Genomic DNA, 15,482 nt, shown 5'->3' with positions numbered 1-15,482 from the left:
GATGGACTTGGAGAACTTGCAAAAACTGAAAACAAAATGGAGACATTAAAATGACCCAAAACAAAGCATAGAGGACCCAAGAGGTTAAGGGAATTAGTTACATAGCAGCTAACACGAGCAAGCATTATAAGGACCTCTCCCATGCTCCTTACTCTGCAACTCCAGACTAGAAGACTCCAGGTCAACCTGCTTTGACTTAAACATGGACCTACATTTTATCAGTAGTTACCACTGTTGGACTTCTGTCTGACTCACCCTTTTCCTTTTCTCTCCCCTGTTTCCTATTCTCTTGTCTCTTTCACTCTATTCTCTCTTTCTTTCTTTTCCAAGACAGGGTCCCAAGAAACAGTAATTCTTCTACATTGTAGGAATACCATTGATAAGGTAAAATACAAGAATGATTTTATAGCACATAAAGGGAACCTCTAGCCAGATTTAAGGGTAAAGGAAGGATGTTCCAAAAGGATACAATATTTGAACAGAAACCTCAAGACATTTTTAACTAGTCTAGATGGGAGGCTGGGTATGAGTAGTCAGTCATAGGGAACAGTACACTAGGGTGTATGTGTGTGCTCTGGGTTATGACAACCCTGGGTATTCACAAAATGCTCAATATTTAACAAGCATTCACATTAACTATGAAACCAGCCTTGTTTTATGTAATTGGAAGAGACTAGCTAATGAAAGATGGAATTGGTTTATTTTTATAGATGTTCTAGAGGAGAAGATGGGATGCAGATGAAAGCTAGTCAAGGGCAGATGATCAGGGATGCTTTCGGAATGCAAAGACAGTCAGTCTGAGACCCAGCTAGGAAGGAGCCAGTGTTATGAAAGTCCCTGAGAGGCTGAAGGAATATGAAAGGCAAAGAACACAAAATTATAAGCAATAGTTAGAGAGACTAAGACACTACAAGTGTACTGGTGGGAAAATGCTCAAGAAATTTGAATAGTGTCTCATTAATGTGACTGTGATCAGAAAGACCAAAGAACAAAAGAGACAGCATAGTTTGCTGTTGGTAGGAAGATGGGCTTGTGAAGCCATTGGAGCAGACAGTCTGGAGGGTCTTACAGAAATTCAAAGTGGAGCTGCTGTGTGACTTAGCAGCCTCTCTTCTGAGAACACACTCCCAGGAGGTAAAAGCCACCCTCTCTTATAAAGATACCCATGCCTCATGTTCATTACAGTGTACAACACGAAAACAACCTAAGTGTTGTGTGTAAGTATGTGTGTATATGCATGTGTGTAAAGTGCATTGCTCAGCCTCAGAATGAACTGGCGTTCCCACTTGGCACAAGGTGGATGAACCCATAAGACATCACAGCAAGTGAGAAAAGAGAGACACAAGGAGAAAAATGTTACACGATTCCACTTATATAGAAAAAAATTTAAAAAGGAGTTCAGATTACAAAACCAGAAATAATCAGGCTTTCTAGGGTTGGTTAGGGGAGGGAATGAGGAGAAGTAGTTCAAAGGATATGACGTAGCGAATATGAAAGTCAAAGGTTTAGAGTGCTGAAGCACAGCCTGAGGTTCTAGTTAATATGTCATATTATTGTATTGGATATTTTTACTAAATACATAGATTGTAGTCTCTCTTGTCACGTATTAAACAGGTAGAAATTTGAGAAGATAGATCAGTTTTTCTCATACAATTTCCACTTCTCTTTTCTCCATAGTATCACATAAACCTCAAATATACCCAATGATACATATGCAGATGTCTGTGTACACACACATGTATGCATTCATGCACACACATGTATTTGTTCATATATATGGTGCAGTTGCTCTTGTGCCTGCCTGTGCGTGCCCATGTGGAGGCCTGAGGTTCATATCAGGTACTTTTCTTTATTACTCTCTGCCTTATTATTTTTTTTTAAAGGAGGGCCTTTTACTGAGTGACTAGCAAGCTCCAGGTATCTACCTGTGTCTGCCCCAGCATACTGGGGTTAGAAGTGCATGCTGGTAGGCTCAGCTTTTTACATCAGTGCTGGGGACTCAAACTTAGTTCTTCATGCAAGCACGGCAAACACATTAGCCCTCAAGCAATTTCCCTGCCCCAGTAAAATACATTAAAAACAGCCATTCCAAGAGTTATCTGGGTTGCCTTGAGAAACATTTAGAACATTTGTGATTCAGATGAGTAGAAGTCTTTACACACAGGGATCTCTCCTCAAAGCCAGTGAGCCTTTGGAAAATCCTAGCTGCAAATATCTCTCCTCTGAAGTAGGGCTTGACTCCGAGTGCTTTAATAAATGTGACAAGACAAAGTGTACCTTTCCCAAAGAACCGCACATTGGGCAAATGTGCCCATAACAGCCCTGCTTTTCCAGTTACAGTTACGTGCACCATCACCAATCAGCAGGGCTGTTGGCTAGTGCTTTGTCTCAAGATGGTCATTACGCCAATGATGGATAGCCTACTGTTTTCTCCTGGGTGCTAGGCATCTATCTCTAATTACTCCATGTGCTATCCCTTTGGCCCAGATTTCTGTTTCAAGAGTGCTTTAAATCCTTTCTATCCAGTTTGAACTTGTTCCATCAGGCTAACCATCCATGTTCTCTTCACTTTTTCCTGGTTTGTCTGTCTCTGTGTTGGATCATGGAGCTTCACAGGAGACTCATGACTCTTGTTTGCTTCCAGTTAACAGCTTTGGGGATGATGAAGAGCCATCCACATCTTCTGGGAGTGACGAAGATGTGATTAAGCAGTTCGAGATCTCGGTGTCCCGATCCCAGAGTTTCCGCACAGGAGCCCCTGATAAGGGAAAGAGAACAGAGCTGGAGCAGAAAACAAAATGCAAGCGTTTGCTGTGTACCCACCAAGAAGGCAGTGCTGAAGGGTCTGCTTGTGAAGGTATTCATTGCAGCACACTGCATTGCAGGCAAGGACAGGTCAATGGTAAGAGGACTAGTGAATAATTGAGGTACTTATCTAAGAGTCCAGAGAAGGAAGAGAATAAACTATGGAACTGGGGAAGAAAGAATAGGTCAGGCTTTCTCAGTGCATCCTAAGATCTTCATGCTCAGAGTCCCAAGAGAGAAAGAGAGAGAAAGAGAAATGGGGAGGGAGAGAAAGAGAAAGAGGGAGGACAGAAAGAGGGAGAGGGAGAGGGAGAGGGAGAGGGAGAGGGAGAGGGAGAGGGAGAGGGAGAGGGAGAGGGAGAGGGAGAGGGAGAGGGAGAGGGAGAGGGAGACGGAAGAGAGAAAAAGAGAGGAAGAGAGGAAGAGAGGAAGAGAGGAAGAGAGGAAGAGAGGAAGGGGGGAAGGGGAGGGGGGAGGGGGAGGGGGAGGGGGAGAGAGGGACAGGGAGAGGGAAAGGGATAGGGATAGGGATCCTGGACCAGGGAAATGTAATTGGTAAAAGGCTAGAGAGAGTATGCTCCATCCAACTTCATCTCTGCTCACAGCGATCTAAGCTTTCCAGTCTTCCTTCTCTCTCATTGGGTGAATGGCAGCCACCTCTCTCAGTGGGTGTATGACAGCCACCTCTCTCATTGGGTGAATGGCAGCTGCCTCTCTCATTGGGTGAATGCCAGCCACAGCATTGGGGTTGTCTCAGTACATCGTCCATGTTAACTCAAGACGGAGGAAAAGAAGAACAGAGGAACTGAGAGACAATAAAAGAGAGATTGCGATTTGGCAATGAGAGTAGAACAAATAGAAAAAAGATAAAGGCTCAACTAGCCAACAGGACCCTGTTTGCAGGGCAGGAAATGCTCGCTAAGGTCATGCAGTTAGATGTATTGACACAAGCCAACATGACCTATTTTAGCAAACCACAACATCAGTGGCTGCAGACCCTCTGCCTTCCCTCCCCCATTCCCTTTTGTTCCCTAGTGTTCTACTCTGCATTCCTTTCTCTCCACCAAGCAGGCAAATGCAGCTAATGAAAGTTAATAGTAGTTGATTCCCTGGGAGTCACTTGTTTAATTCTAAAGCTAATGGCTCCATTTCCCAGAAGCCTTAGTGTCTGGGTTCTGTTTTATAGAAATGGCCAAGGCTCTGAGAATGGAGACAGCCACCCTGATTTACCTTCCTGGAAAAGTTATCCTTGTCAGAACTAGTAATTCTGAAATTTTGACAGGTAGTGATAGAAAAGATGAAATTTCATCTATTGAACAGGAGACAAAGTCTACCACATTGAATGAATTACTGTAAATTTTGAAGAAAATCCAAAGGATTTTTATAGAAATAGCTGCATGCTAAATTTGAGGTCATCAAAGCTGTGGAAAGATTAATGTTTGTATTGCTTATTTTTTTTTCTACTATTTCTTTTTTTATCCATCATTATAACAGTGGAATTATTTAATGATAAAGAATAAATTTTTATCATTATATTTTATCTACTTTTCATTTAGCTAATTTATTTTACTTAGATTCAGTTTAATTGTAGACGATTTTTCCTGTTTAAAAATGCATGGAAGTGTTGGACAGTGAAATTAAGTGTTCAAAAATCAACTTGAGGTCTTAATTTGAAACAAGCTGCAGGTAGCTTATTGAATCCTACGCTTCCCTTAAGTGAGGTCATGATGGATTCCTTATGAAGTCATCAGCAATGTATTCCAAATCATGCTTTTCCTCTTTAGGCATTTAATCTAGTGTTGATTCATATTGTCGTTAATGCATTCTTTTATTAAATAACTAATTTACTCTTTGAGAATTTCATGCACGTGTACAAGGTATTTTGATCAAATCTATCCCATCTCCTCTGTTCCAACTACTCCGCTAGTTTCATTATTCTACCTTGCCCCCATAGAAACCAACAGAATCCAGTTGATTCCATCAGTGATGCACACATGACCATGGTGATAAGACCATTCACTGGGGCATAGGCAATGTACCAGTGGCTACAACCTTAGTGAACAACAACCCTCCCATCCACCAGCAGCTATGTCTACAACAGCTCCTCGACTATGAATAGGGCCTTCTACCCCCCACCCCCCACCCCCACCCATGCTACAGTGCTGACTGGCTTGATCTTCTCCAGATCTTGTACAGGTAACCTCAGATGCTGTGAGCATCTGATTACAATGGCCACGTTATAACCAGAAGATGGCCTTGCCCAGTGCTCCTCCCTGTTTCAGAAGTTCTGGCTCTTTTGCAGTTTCACTGGTTTTCTCCTGTATTTACTGCCCTCCCACTTCCATACAGAGCCCCATTTCCCCCCATTTCTTCTGTCATATCATCATTTGTATCCTGCTACCACCCCTTACCCTCCTCCCACGGTGTATTTACCCCCTTCCTTTCCCTAGCCTCTTTGTCCCCATTTCTCAATCAGATCACCTGTATTCTGCTATCCATCTCCCCTGCTATTACTCACCACACTCCATAGCCTGGCAGTGGTTCCATTTTTATATCCTGCTCTCTGTAGTTACCACAGGCTATGTGCTCACATCTGAAGATTTGGAGAGCCTCCAGCAAAAGAGAAGTGCAATGTTTGTCCTTCTGGGTCTGGGTTCACTCACTCAATGGTGTCTTTTCTAGTTCCATCCATGCGCCTGTAAAGTTCATGATTTCATTTTTCCTGTCATGGAAAGTTTGAGTTCCATGCAGAATCTAAGTCTATCACAGAACTGTTGACTTGCTCGACTGCTCTTTTGGTTTGTTTTGAGCAATAACCTTAAGGCCCAGTAAGAATAGCTGCTGCTCCTTGTTGGTTCGTCCAACTGTAGCAAGGAGGCTACCTGTAGCCCAGGAGAGCTATGAATGTGGCCCAGATTCAAAATAATAAACTTATTTAAAACATTATGAGACTTAAAAATTCATAATGCCATTGTGGACTTTTTGAGTGTGAACTTTGTAGATGACAACAATATCAAAAGATTGGGTATCCCCACTAAGATGGCTTATAAAAGACAGATATCCTCTTCTTCATATCATTAAAAACAACTTATATCCCCAATGTCTCTAGCTAGTTTTGTATAGAATGATGTATCAACCAGAGAAATAGGACTAGGAAAACACACACATACACATACACATACACAATGTGTGTATGTGTATGTGTGTGTGCAGTACATGTATGTGTATGAATTTCTGACTTATTGCAAAGAATTAGCTGATTTGATCATGCTGGTAGACACAGAAATCCCTACATCTGACCTTCCTGGAGCAGGTCGTGAGGTTATAGATACAAACTCTCAGGTCTGAGCTAGAACTTCCATCCATAGATGCATTTTCTTCTCCTCCAGGAAGCCTCAGCTCTCTTCCAGTCTTTTAACTAACTGTACAGGGTTATCTCCTTTGCTCAAAGTCAACTGATTGTGAACTCAGCCACACCTGCAAAATAACATCACATTAATTCATATTAGAATTAAAATAATTGGCACTCATAATCCAGTTAAGATATCATGCAGGTGGACCATTATGAATAGTAAGTAGCAATCTCTTTACATGGACAGATATAGAGTATGAAAGAAAGCAAATTAGAGAATAGAATTTTCCTTTAAAGTGGCTCATAAACTAAGTAAGTTGAATACTTTCTCTGACCATATAAATATATTTGATGCAATATAGTTATGGCTTTAAGAAGCCAGGATCTATTTCTCTGAAAATAGACCATTAGTTTTACATATGAGTTTAAGGTGATGTGACTCTCTGTCATTTAAAGGCAAGGGAACACTCTTATACAGAAAGGTGACCCATTGTTTCAAATTCCTTCTTCTTGCTACTTGTAGCCCAGACTTGATTTTTCTAATTCATCCTTTGCTTGTCTGTTATAGAAAATGCATTGTTACATTAATATAGTCCTACTTTTCAGCTATGAATAATGTTTCAAGGCTTAATGTAGTTGTTGAAAGTCCCTCCATTACTGATCTAGGTATTATCGCCATAGGAGTCAAAGTCATGAGACAATTTTATGGGGATAATTTCTTGGCAAAGTTAGATTTTGTACTGAAGTCCTGCTGGGTGCTGCACACATTGATAGATGGCCCACTGTTTAATAGAACATCTCACTGTTCATGTATGTGAGGAATGGGTGTGCTAATTAGAGACTTAGAAGAAAATCCTGCTTTATTGTAGGTTTTTGCATGAGGAGTTTCCGACATTCTGTCGTTTTCCAGGGCTTTAAAAAAAAAAAAAAAAAAGTGTGTTTGCCAAACATCTAAGAGTATGAATGTAACATTTTTTTGTGGTATCCTGTGAAAGTGTTTCTAAGGAACCTGACCTGAATATTTAAGAATAACACAACAGAAAGAGGAGTTTTTCAGTGACTGGTGTGGTTTTGAAAAATAAAGCCAGAGTCCAAAGTTGTGCTAATATAGTCTACATGGATAGTATTCTAAAAAGTGCACACAAGAATGAGTATAATAAGATATATATGAGACTGAGTATATATTTTCATTCTCATGTGCATGTGTAGGGTGTGTGTGTGTGTGTATGTGTGTGTGTGTGTGTGTGTGTGAGTGTGTGTGTGAGTGTGTGTGTGAGTGTGTGTGTGTGATGTAGGTACATGTACACATGTATGTGGAGGTCTGGGCCTGATGTTAACAATCTTTTTTGATCATTCTCTAATCATTGAGACAGGATCTTTCAAACTCAGAGCTTCCGAATAAGGTCTAACCAGCCAGCTTGCTTTAGGAATCCCTAGTCTTTTCCACCTGGACACTGAAATTCCAGATAGGTAATCATGCCCATCTAATATTTGTGTGGCTTCTGGGCATCCAAACTCCAGCACTCAGGCTCGAATGGCAAGTACTATAACCCCTGAGCCATTTCCAAGCCCCACATTATATATTTAAGATTGAATCAGCACATTAATCCTATATGTCCTAATCACCAAGGTCCTGCTTCACTTCCCACCTGGATGCTTCAGCTATATGAGTCTGTTGGAAGGCTGTTCAAAGGTTTAGTGAGGATGTAGCAGCAGGTGCAGACTATGTGTGTTTATGCCTTCTGGGAGCCCATGCTGTAGCTGAAGTTCCTAGTCTCAGCCGAGGAACTGCTAGGGTGCATAAGAGCTGAACTAGGGATGTCCCTTTGATGTCCCACTCACTCCTGTCTCTGCCTCTCATTTTCTTTCATCCTAGGCTGGGGAATATTGAAAGGGACTGGAGCTAATGAGATGGAACAACTTAGCTGGGGTGGGCTGAAGGAAGGGCTGGAGCTGTTGCTTGGGAGGAACTTGCCAGGTTTGTTTTGTCTGCTGACATTAAGGTGAATGAATGGGTTAAGTAGGGCTGGGGGGGGGGTTGGGTGTACGGGAGAGGAGAGGAGAGGAGAGGAGAGGAGAGGAGAGGAGAGGAGAGGAGAGGAGAGGAGAGGAGAGGAGAGGAGAGGAGAGGAGAGGAGGAGAGGAGAGGAGAGGTAACAGAGTGGAGGCAAACAGGGAATGCAAAAGAAAAACGCTAAGGGTTGTATATTGGTAGTGGACATTGGTCCTAGATCCCCGTGCTTACAAAGCCAGTATTTTACCAGCTCAGACATTTCCAGCCCTGCTATAATACATCTTACTTCTTAACAATATGAGTATAAGGATAAGGAAGGATATTTCTGTTAAAAGGTTCAAACAAATGCATTAGAGCAGATAACCCAGAGGTGGTTTAAGAAAGGAAACAGTTATGTCAAGAGGACCTGGTTGCTTCACTCTGTGCCCCTAGTCCTCTGCGGTGACCAGATCACCCTCTGCTCATCTGTGTTCTCTTGTCTTCTATGGTGACCAGATCACCCTGCTCATAAGGCTTCCGAATGGGGAAAAGGAGAGAAAGAGTGAGAGAAAACCACTGAGGCAGAAGAAGTCAGGGATAGTTCAGGAGTTGATGGTCCTTTGAGTAGACAAGACATAGAGGAGAGAAACAGCCAGTGAGACCAGAAGTAGTTGTAGATGATGAGCTAGGATACTGTGGAAACTGGGGTTCAGTGAGGTGGAAGAGTCAAGTCTGGGCCAGGCAAGTGAGAATCTAACATTTATGGGAAAATCCTTCTGATGTCTGCCTGATACAAACTTTAATATCCATAATGACCCACTGATGGCTTTTAAAAGATATTTTTAGGTAAGAAAGTAGGTGTTCAGAAGATAGGAACATTGTTCAGGATCATGGTTCACACATCAGAACTTCTGTGGATCAAACACAGAAGCTTTTACTTTTATCAGGATTTCAGTTTTTTTTTGTTTTTTGTTTTTGTTTTTGTTTTTTTATTTTTAGACTTGTTTTCCTCTGTAGCCCAGGCTAGGCTTAAGGACATGATCTTTGTCTACTTTATTACACATAATGAACTAGTACTCTTTGACTATAGGGGCAAAGTTTATCTGTCATGTGGGTGATATTGTTTTTGAAGATGTTATTGTTATGTTTTTTTTTCCTGTGATCTTAATTGTTGTGTCTGCAATTGTTCAATTTCTCTAGACCAAAAGACATGAAAATATAATACATTTGAAATAGTTTTTTAATTGAAAATTTAGGTGTGGATGGAACCAGCCACCTCAGTTATTCCGAGATTTTGTCTTACGAAGACCGTCCAATTTCCATCCTCTCACAATCTCCCTGTGAGAGCAGGAACACCAGGCACCATGGACCTTGTCATCCAGAGACTGGCATGGTCCGAAGCCTCAGTCGTCCATGTGCAGACGGCGTCCTGGAGACGGAGACAGCTTTTATTAGTCGGGGCTTTGAAGATTCCTATACCACCCACAGCTCTTCTATGTGGAGTCCAGAGGCAAGTCGTTTTCTTTTCTTCATTTTAGTACCACCTACTTATTCATCTTCTCTGCTTCCCCTACCTGATTTCTCCAGAAAGGAGGTACTGCCTGTTCTAAAAACAACACACACACACACACACACACACACACAACCTTGTATGAATAGCAATAAAAGAATCGCAAATACGTTCTTTCAAAATGGAAGCAGAAGAAGCATGCGGTGAGAGAAGTGAAGATCTATCAGGATATTCTCATACAAAAGGATTTCTAGACCTTTGGAGAGCTTGGTTGCTTTCCTTCTTGGAAAAATGAATTCTATCTTATTTCACCCCAAATCCCATACTATGATTGCTAAAATAAGAGTTATTGAAGAATTTAACTAAAGTAAAGACATGACAAGGGCTTGTGGGTGTCAGCTTTGAATTGAGTTGAAGGTGTGGGAGGCAGCGCTGAGAGTAACAATATTCTGGTCATTGATGCTGCTTTTTATAATAAACATTTGCTGAAAGATGCAGCTTAGAGATGGGTATTTCAATTAAAGTTTGTCCTTGATATATAGTGCTATCTGTGATAATGATGGCAGCCACAGTGAAGAGGGACACCAGCTACCCCAGTCTAGGGTCTTACAAACATTACTTTATCTCACAGGCATCTCTGTTTTTCTTTGTGAGTTCCACCCTTCTATAATGATGCCCCAACATTAAGAGGTGCTAACTGGAAATCAACTTAGTTGAAATTACTAATATATACTTAATATTTGTATGACTTCAACCTAATATATATAGATGGAACCAGAGAACAAGTTGGTTATTCCAACCAGAGGAAATAAGCCGCGCGAATCTCTTCAGAAGGACCCAGAGGTCACATGTGCTAAATGTTTGTAGAAATGCAAAAGAAAACTGGAGAAATTCATGTTCCAAAGCCTTGCTGTTTTCAAGTTAATGGGGAGATGTAGGGCATGTGTAAGAAGCCCTATGCACACATGTTTTCATGTATGTGCAGGTGTCTCCATGATGGTGTTTTTGCTGAGAACCAGAAATAGAAACTCAGATACCTGGTCTATAGTTTGCTAGTCAGTCAGTCCTTCCCACATAGGCACCCAAAGCTACTAACTGTCACCAGTTTTGTTAAAAAGAAAAAAGAAAAAAAAAAAAAAAAAAAAAGGAGAGACAGAAACAAAATACAGGTCTGCATTGCCATGGTGTCAGTGCTCAGAGGCAAATCAAATCCCACACAATGTTTAAAAATGTTCCCTTTGTCTCCCTCACTGCAAAAAAAAAAAAAAAAACCAAAACACAACTATTTACCTGCCTGTTGATAACTCTCTCTCCCTGATAATTGTGCCATTAGGTTTGGGCTCGCCTTCTCCATGTAACCTCCCATTTCCCTGCCTCCTGGTGCTTTGATAGATGACTTATGCTAAGGTACTGAATGTTCTCAGACTCCAAAAATACCCAGACAGCTCCATGTGCACCATTCAACCTCCTATCTATTTTGAGACAAAAACTGTAATTTGGTGCTCCTACTGTAGAGCTTCAGATGGAGCTCAGGCAGTTCCCGTAACTGCAGCTCGCCTCTTAAGCATTGATTTATTTGTCTCTTAGCCGTGTTAAGAACCTTGTCTTCCCTGGTGTATCTGGCATCCAGAATGTATTGTGGATCCATTTACTTTGGGCCACAAGATGACATCAACACTATCTTACTAAAACAGAAAGGCTTTTCAGTTTGACAGAAAATCTTTAAACTTCACGTGGGTTTTGACAGTTTGATGCAAGCATTTCCACCTTAAAGGGGAAAATTCAGGACAGGAGAGCTCAAGGAATCATTTATTTTGTCTCCGAAGGAAAAGGACTCATGCAGACTGACTACCTGCTATGATCATGGATTTTCCAGTTTACCCTCAGCTGGCAAGGACCATTGACTTTCTCCCGCAGACCTGGGGCTTGGTGGGAAACAATGGGAAGGTGGCTGGAAATTTCAAACACACAGAGAGACAGATGCCCCACTTTTCCTCTCTGCTTTCCACTGATTAATTGGTTGGCCTTGAGAAGTTAATTAAAATCTGCCAAATGGGGATAAGAAGGAAGACAGTTTTCCCTTGCAGGAAGGTCAAATAGATTAGCAGTATTAACAGTACCCGTACAAGGAGCCCCTTTGGAGGCCTGGCGATAGGTAACGTGTCGAAATAATTAATTGCTATGAAAACACAAACCTTCACAAATCTCTGTCTCAAATCAACCCAGGTCGAGGCTGCAAAGCCCAGTTTTCATGAACAACAGCTGGGATTGGCCCCTCAGGAGGCCAGCTGTTGCCCAGAGCTGTGCTTGGCCCAGCATTCTCAGAGCAATTGCCGGTAGCTTTGCCCGGTACTTTCCAGAAGCCTGCGGGCGCAGCAAGCACTTACCTGAATAGGTAGCTGATGGACGTGTGGGAGAGCCTAATTATCGGGCACTGTGTTTTTTAGCCTTGGCATTGAAATAGATGATCAAGCTACTGACTCCTACCTAATTTTTAAGAGCAGAGACCTGAAAGGGAATGAATTTACAATACTGCCATCCAACTTCCATTGCTACCACCTCCCGTCTTCCTCTCACATGCCCAGTAAGCATAGAAGCATCTACGGTTGAAGGGTTGGCAGAAAGAAGTAGGTCATGTGGTTTAACACAAAGTTTGAGATTTTGACTATATACGGTCTGCTCTTAGGCTCCTGGAGTAAGAATCTTGAATGATCCTGGCCTGGCATCTGGACCCTCCTGTTGGAAGGGTATTAGTTACATAGCTCATTTTAGTTTTAGTTTCCCTTCCCATGAAATAAAGATGTTAAAAAATACTAGCTCATTAGCATATATAAGTATTACAAAGCACAAGACTTCTTAGTTGGGTTCCCTAGTAAGAGCTGACGGTGAAGACTTTTGTTTCCTGCTTTGCTAATGAACACTTTTTCAATGAAGGATGGGGGAACGAGGGAGGGAAGAAGAGAGGTCCTGGATGAGAAGCTGCCCTTGAGTTGGCCACCACCCAGTACGACCAATTGCTTTATCCTGTGCCTTGTACTCCAGGAAATTATTACTTGCTCTAAGTTCATCTTGGCAACGGGAGAAAGCTTATTGCATAGGGTATTAACAATGGCGCTCGCTCTGACCTTCCCAAACATGGTGGGAAGAAGAATCTTTCCTAAGCTTTGGTACCCATGGATCAATGATGAGAGTTGAGCTTTATGTTTTGTGAGCAGCAGGTAAGAGATTCTTTTCGAGGAAATGAAACAAGGGATAAGGCCAAGAGGGTCCGAAGTGTGCCAGGCCAGACTTGACCTGGTACCTGACATTAAGAACAACTTCAAAGCTGCTAGCTATTACTACTTACATCTAGGCAAATCATGTAGATGATCAAGAGCAGGCGAAAATAGATGGGAGTTTTCAGGGGAGACGGAGCTTAAGAAAAGATTCTGCCTTGGTTTTTCAGTTAGCTGAATTCCTTGGAGACTTGTTTCTAATATTATATATACACTAGTCAGTTGTATTCAGGAGTCTCTATAGCAACCACTTCCATCACTTGAAACTAAGTACCTCTGAAGCGAAATGCTCATGCATGATTGCATGCACGGGGGAAAAGGAGAGAAGAAGCGTCCCTTATGTTATAAGAAAGCTGGATTTTCTTGGCAGGCTAATTTGAATCTTAAAAGGGAAGGGCATTTATTAGATGTCTCCTATATGTCAAGTCTTCTACTTTGCACGGCGTCCCTGTGGAGTGGGTATCGTCTTTATTTTACTATTGAGGAAAGATAATAAAAAAAGTATGAAATAATGTTCCCAGTGTTACGGAGCTTATAAGAAGTAGCAGACATAGCTTCTCAAGAACATTTGATTCCACAGCACCATGTGTGTCCCCTATGACTCCGTGGGAAAGTCTCATTGATGAAAGCACATATTGAAATATTTTGTTCCAATTTTGAAGTAATCTCTGAACTAGGGCTCAGTTCCATAGATAAAGAATGAATTTACATTAAGAAAGGGTTCACTGTGAGACTCTTTTAGTTATAGGAAAGACTCAGGCCTTCAGGGAAAAGTTAAAAATTATATTGACATTATTAGTAATTTGTTGGTGTGGTGGTCATTACAGTAAATGATGTGCAGTTTAGTTTTTCCAGTAAGAGCATCAGACCTGAGTAGCTATAAGTAAATTGTTGGCCAAGGGTATATTCCATAAAGAGAGAGGCATACTTGAAAAGAGGCAGCACCATACCAGTGTCAGGAATAATTATGGAGTCTGGTTGAAGACAGATTTTCATCTTGACTAAAACCTCCCAACCCTACTCTCTCTCTCTCTTTTCAAAACCAGGGTTTCACATTTATTTCACTGATTCAGCAAATACATACACACATGTGTACATGTACGCATGTCATATATGCATATGCAGAGATTAAGACACAAAGAAAACAGTAAAACACTAAAACTGGCAGTCTACCTAGAGGATGGAGAAGTTCATTTTGCTGCCTGGCTACACTTCTGTAGATTTGCAACCTAATGTACACTTTCCAGTTTGGCCAGGGCTCAAAACACAAGCCAGTGGTAGACCTATGGTTTTAATCCAGGTAATCTGGCTGCAGTGGTGCTTTTTGCTAATTGGCTGCTGTGAATGATCTCTTTAGACTTTACTTTGAATGATCTCCTGAGCCTTGGCTTTCTGTAGCCAACATCTCTGGCAAGCATCACAGGAATGCAGAGTCTCTGCCCCAACCGTTGACTTCATGAGAATCCTTGAGTGACTCAGGTGGCCATTAGGTTGGAGAAGCTCAGCTGTTAGTCTTTTCTCCCAGGAAATCTGGGGCTTTTGCCTATAGGGAAGTTCTGATTTGTGGACAACAGGTCCAGGCTCAGCAATTACTCCTGGAGACTCAAAAGTTGCCTGTTGGAATGTACATAGTTCATAGTTGGCTTAATTAGAGACTTCATGTCTCAGTTGGTTTTAATCATAGTAGGCAAATGTACTTTTCAAGAGACAGTTCAAATTACTGCATTTTGAAAGATGTAAGTGCTTCATTTATTCACTTAAAAACCTTCTCAAAAGCTTGCTCGTATCAGGTACTATGCCTTCCAAGAACTCACAGTCTGTTGGAGAGAACTTAGCAAACAGAACTTCCTAACATAGGTCATGAGTTGGCAGTCAGGAAGCTTGGGAACCAAGAAAGCACCAAGGCGCAGCAACCTGTCATTGTGTAACAAGTCATTGTCATTTCCAGCCCTCACTTTCCCCTTCTGCTTATAACAGGAGCAGGATGGGACCAGTCTTCAGGTACCACCCAGGCTTTCGGAGCCTATCTCCAAATGCGGTGACCTCGATGTCATCTTTGAATATAGAGCTGTAACCCAGAAGCTCACCGTGACCATTGTGAGAGCACAGGGTCTCCCAGATAAGGACCGAAGTGGTGTCAACTCCTGGCAAGTTCATCTAGTGCTGCTGCCCAGTAAGAAACAGAGGGGTAAGACGAACATACAGAGAGGGCCCAACCCTGTCTTCAAGGAAAAGGTCACCTTCACCAAGCTGGAGCCCAGAGATGTGACTGCCTGTGCTGTCCGCTTCCGCCTGTATGCTGCCCGTAAGATGACCCGAGAGAGAATGATGGGAGAGAAGCTGTTCTGTCTCAGCCACTTGCACCCAGAAGGGGAAATGAAAGTGACTCTGGTTCTGGAGCCAAGAAGCAATCTGAGCGTGAGTACATTAAACGGCGCTGCTAATGATGCGGGGTGTTCAAAGACCTGGGGTTGTCAGCCCTTGATTTACAACATTCAGCTTGTGAATTCATAGACGTTAATTGAATTTTCCATTTGGCTGTCCTCA

The 15,482-nt window shown here is 42.0% G+C and overlaps 1 protein-coding gene across 5 annotated transcripts in view; it reads left to right on the top strand.

Annotated features, from left to right (window-relative positions):
• The window catches only part of Syt16 (synaptotagmin 16), a 233,571-nt gene that overhangs the window by 195,596 nt on the left and 22,493 nt on the right, over positions 1-15,482 (top strand). For 3 of the 5 annotated variants that reach the window (XM_076922000.1, XM_076922002.1, XM_076921999.1), the window contains 3 exons: positions 2,645-2,902; positions 9,407-9,660; positions 14,913-15,353. In XM_076922000.1, coding sequence (XP_076778115.1) covers positions 2,645-2,902; positions 9,407-9,660; positions 14,913-15,353 — 953 coding nt within the window. The remainder of the gene's footprint in view (positions 1-2,644; positions 2,903-9,406; positions 9,661-14,912; positions 15,354-15,482) is intronic. The other 2 variants (XM_076922001.1, XM_076922003.1) reach the window with 1 other exon arrangement.

The sequence above is a fragment of the Arvicanthis niloticus genome, chromosome 23 (assembly GCF_011762505.2).
Source record: "Arvicanthis niloticus isolate mArvNil1 chromosome 23, mArvNil1.pat.X, whole genome shotgun sequence".
Taxonomy (NCBI): Eukaryota; Metazoa; Chordata; class Mammalia; order Rodentia; family Muridae; genus Arvicanthis; species Arvicanthis niloticus.
Note: the sequence above shows the minus strand (reverse complement) of the source record. Positions and strands in the feature narration are given on the sequence as shown.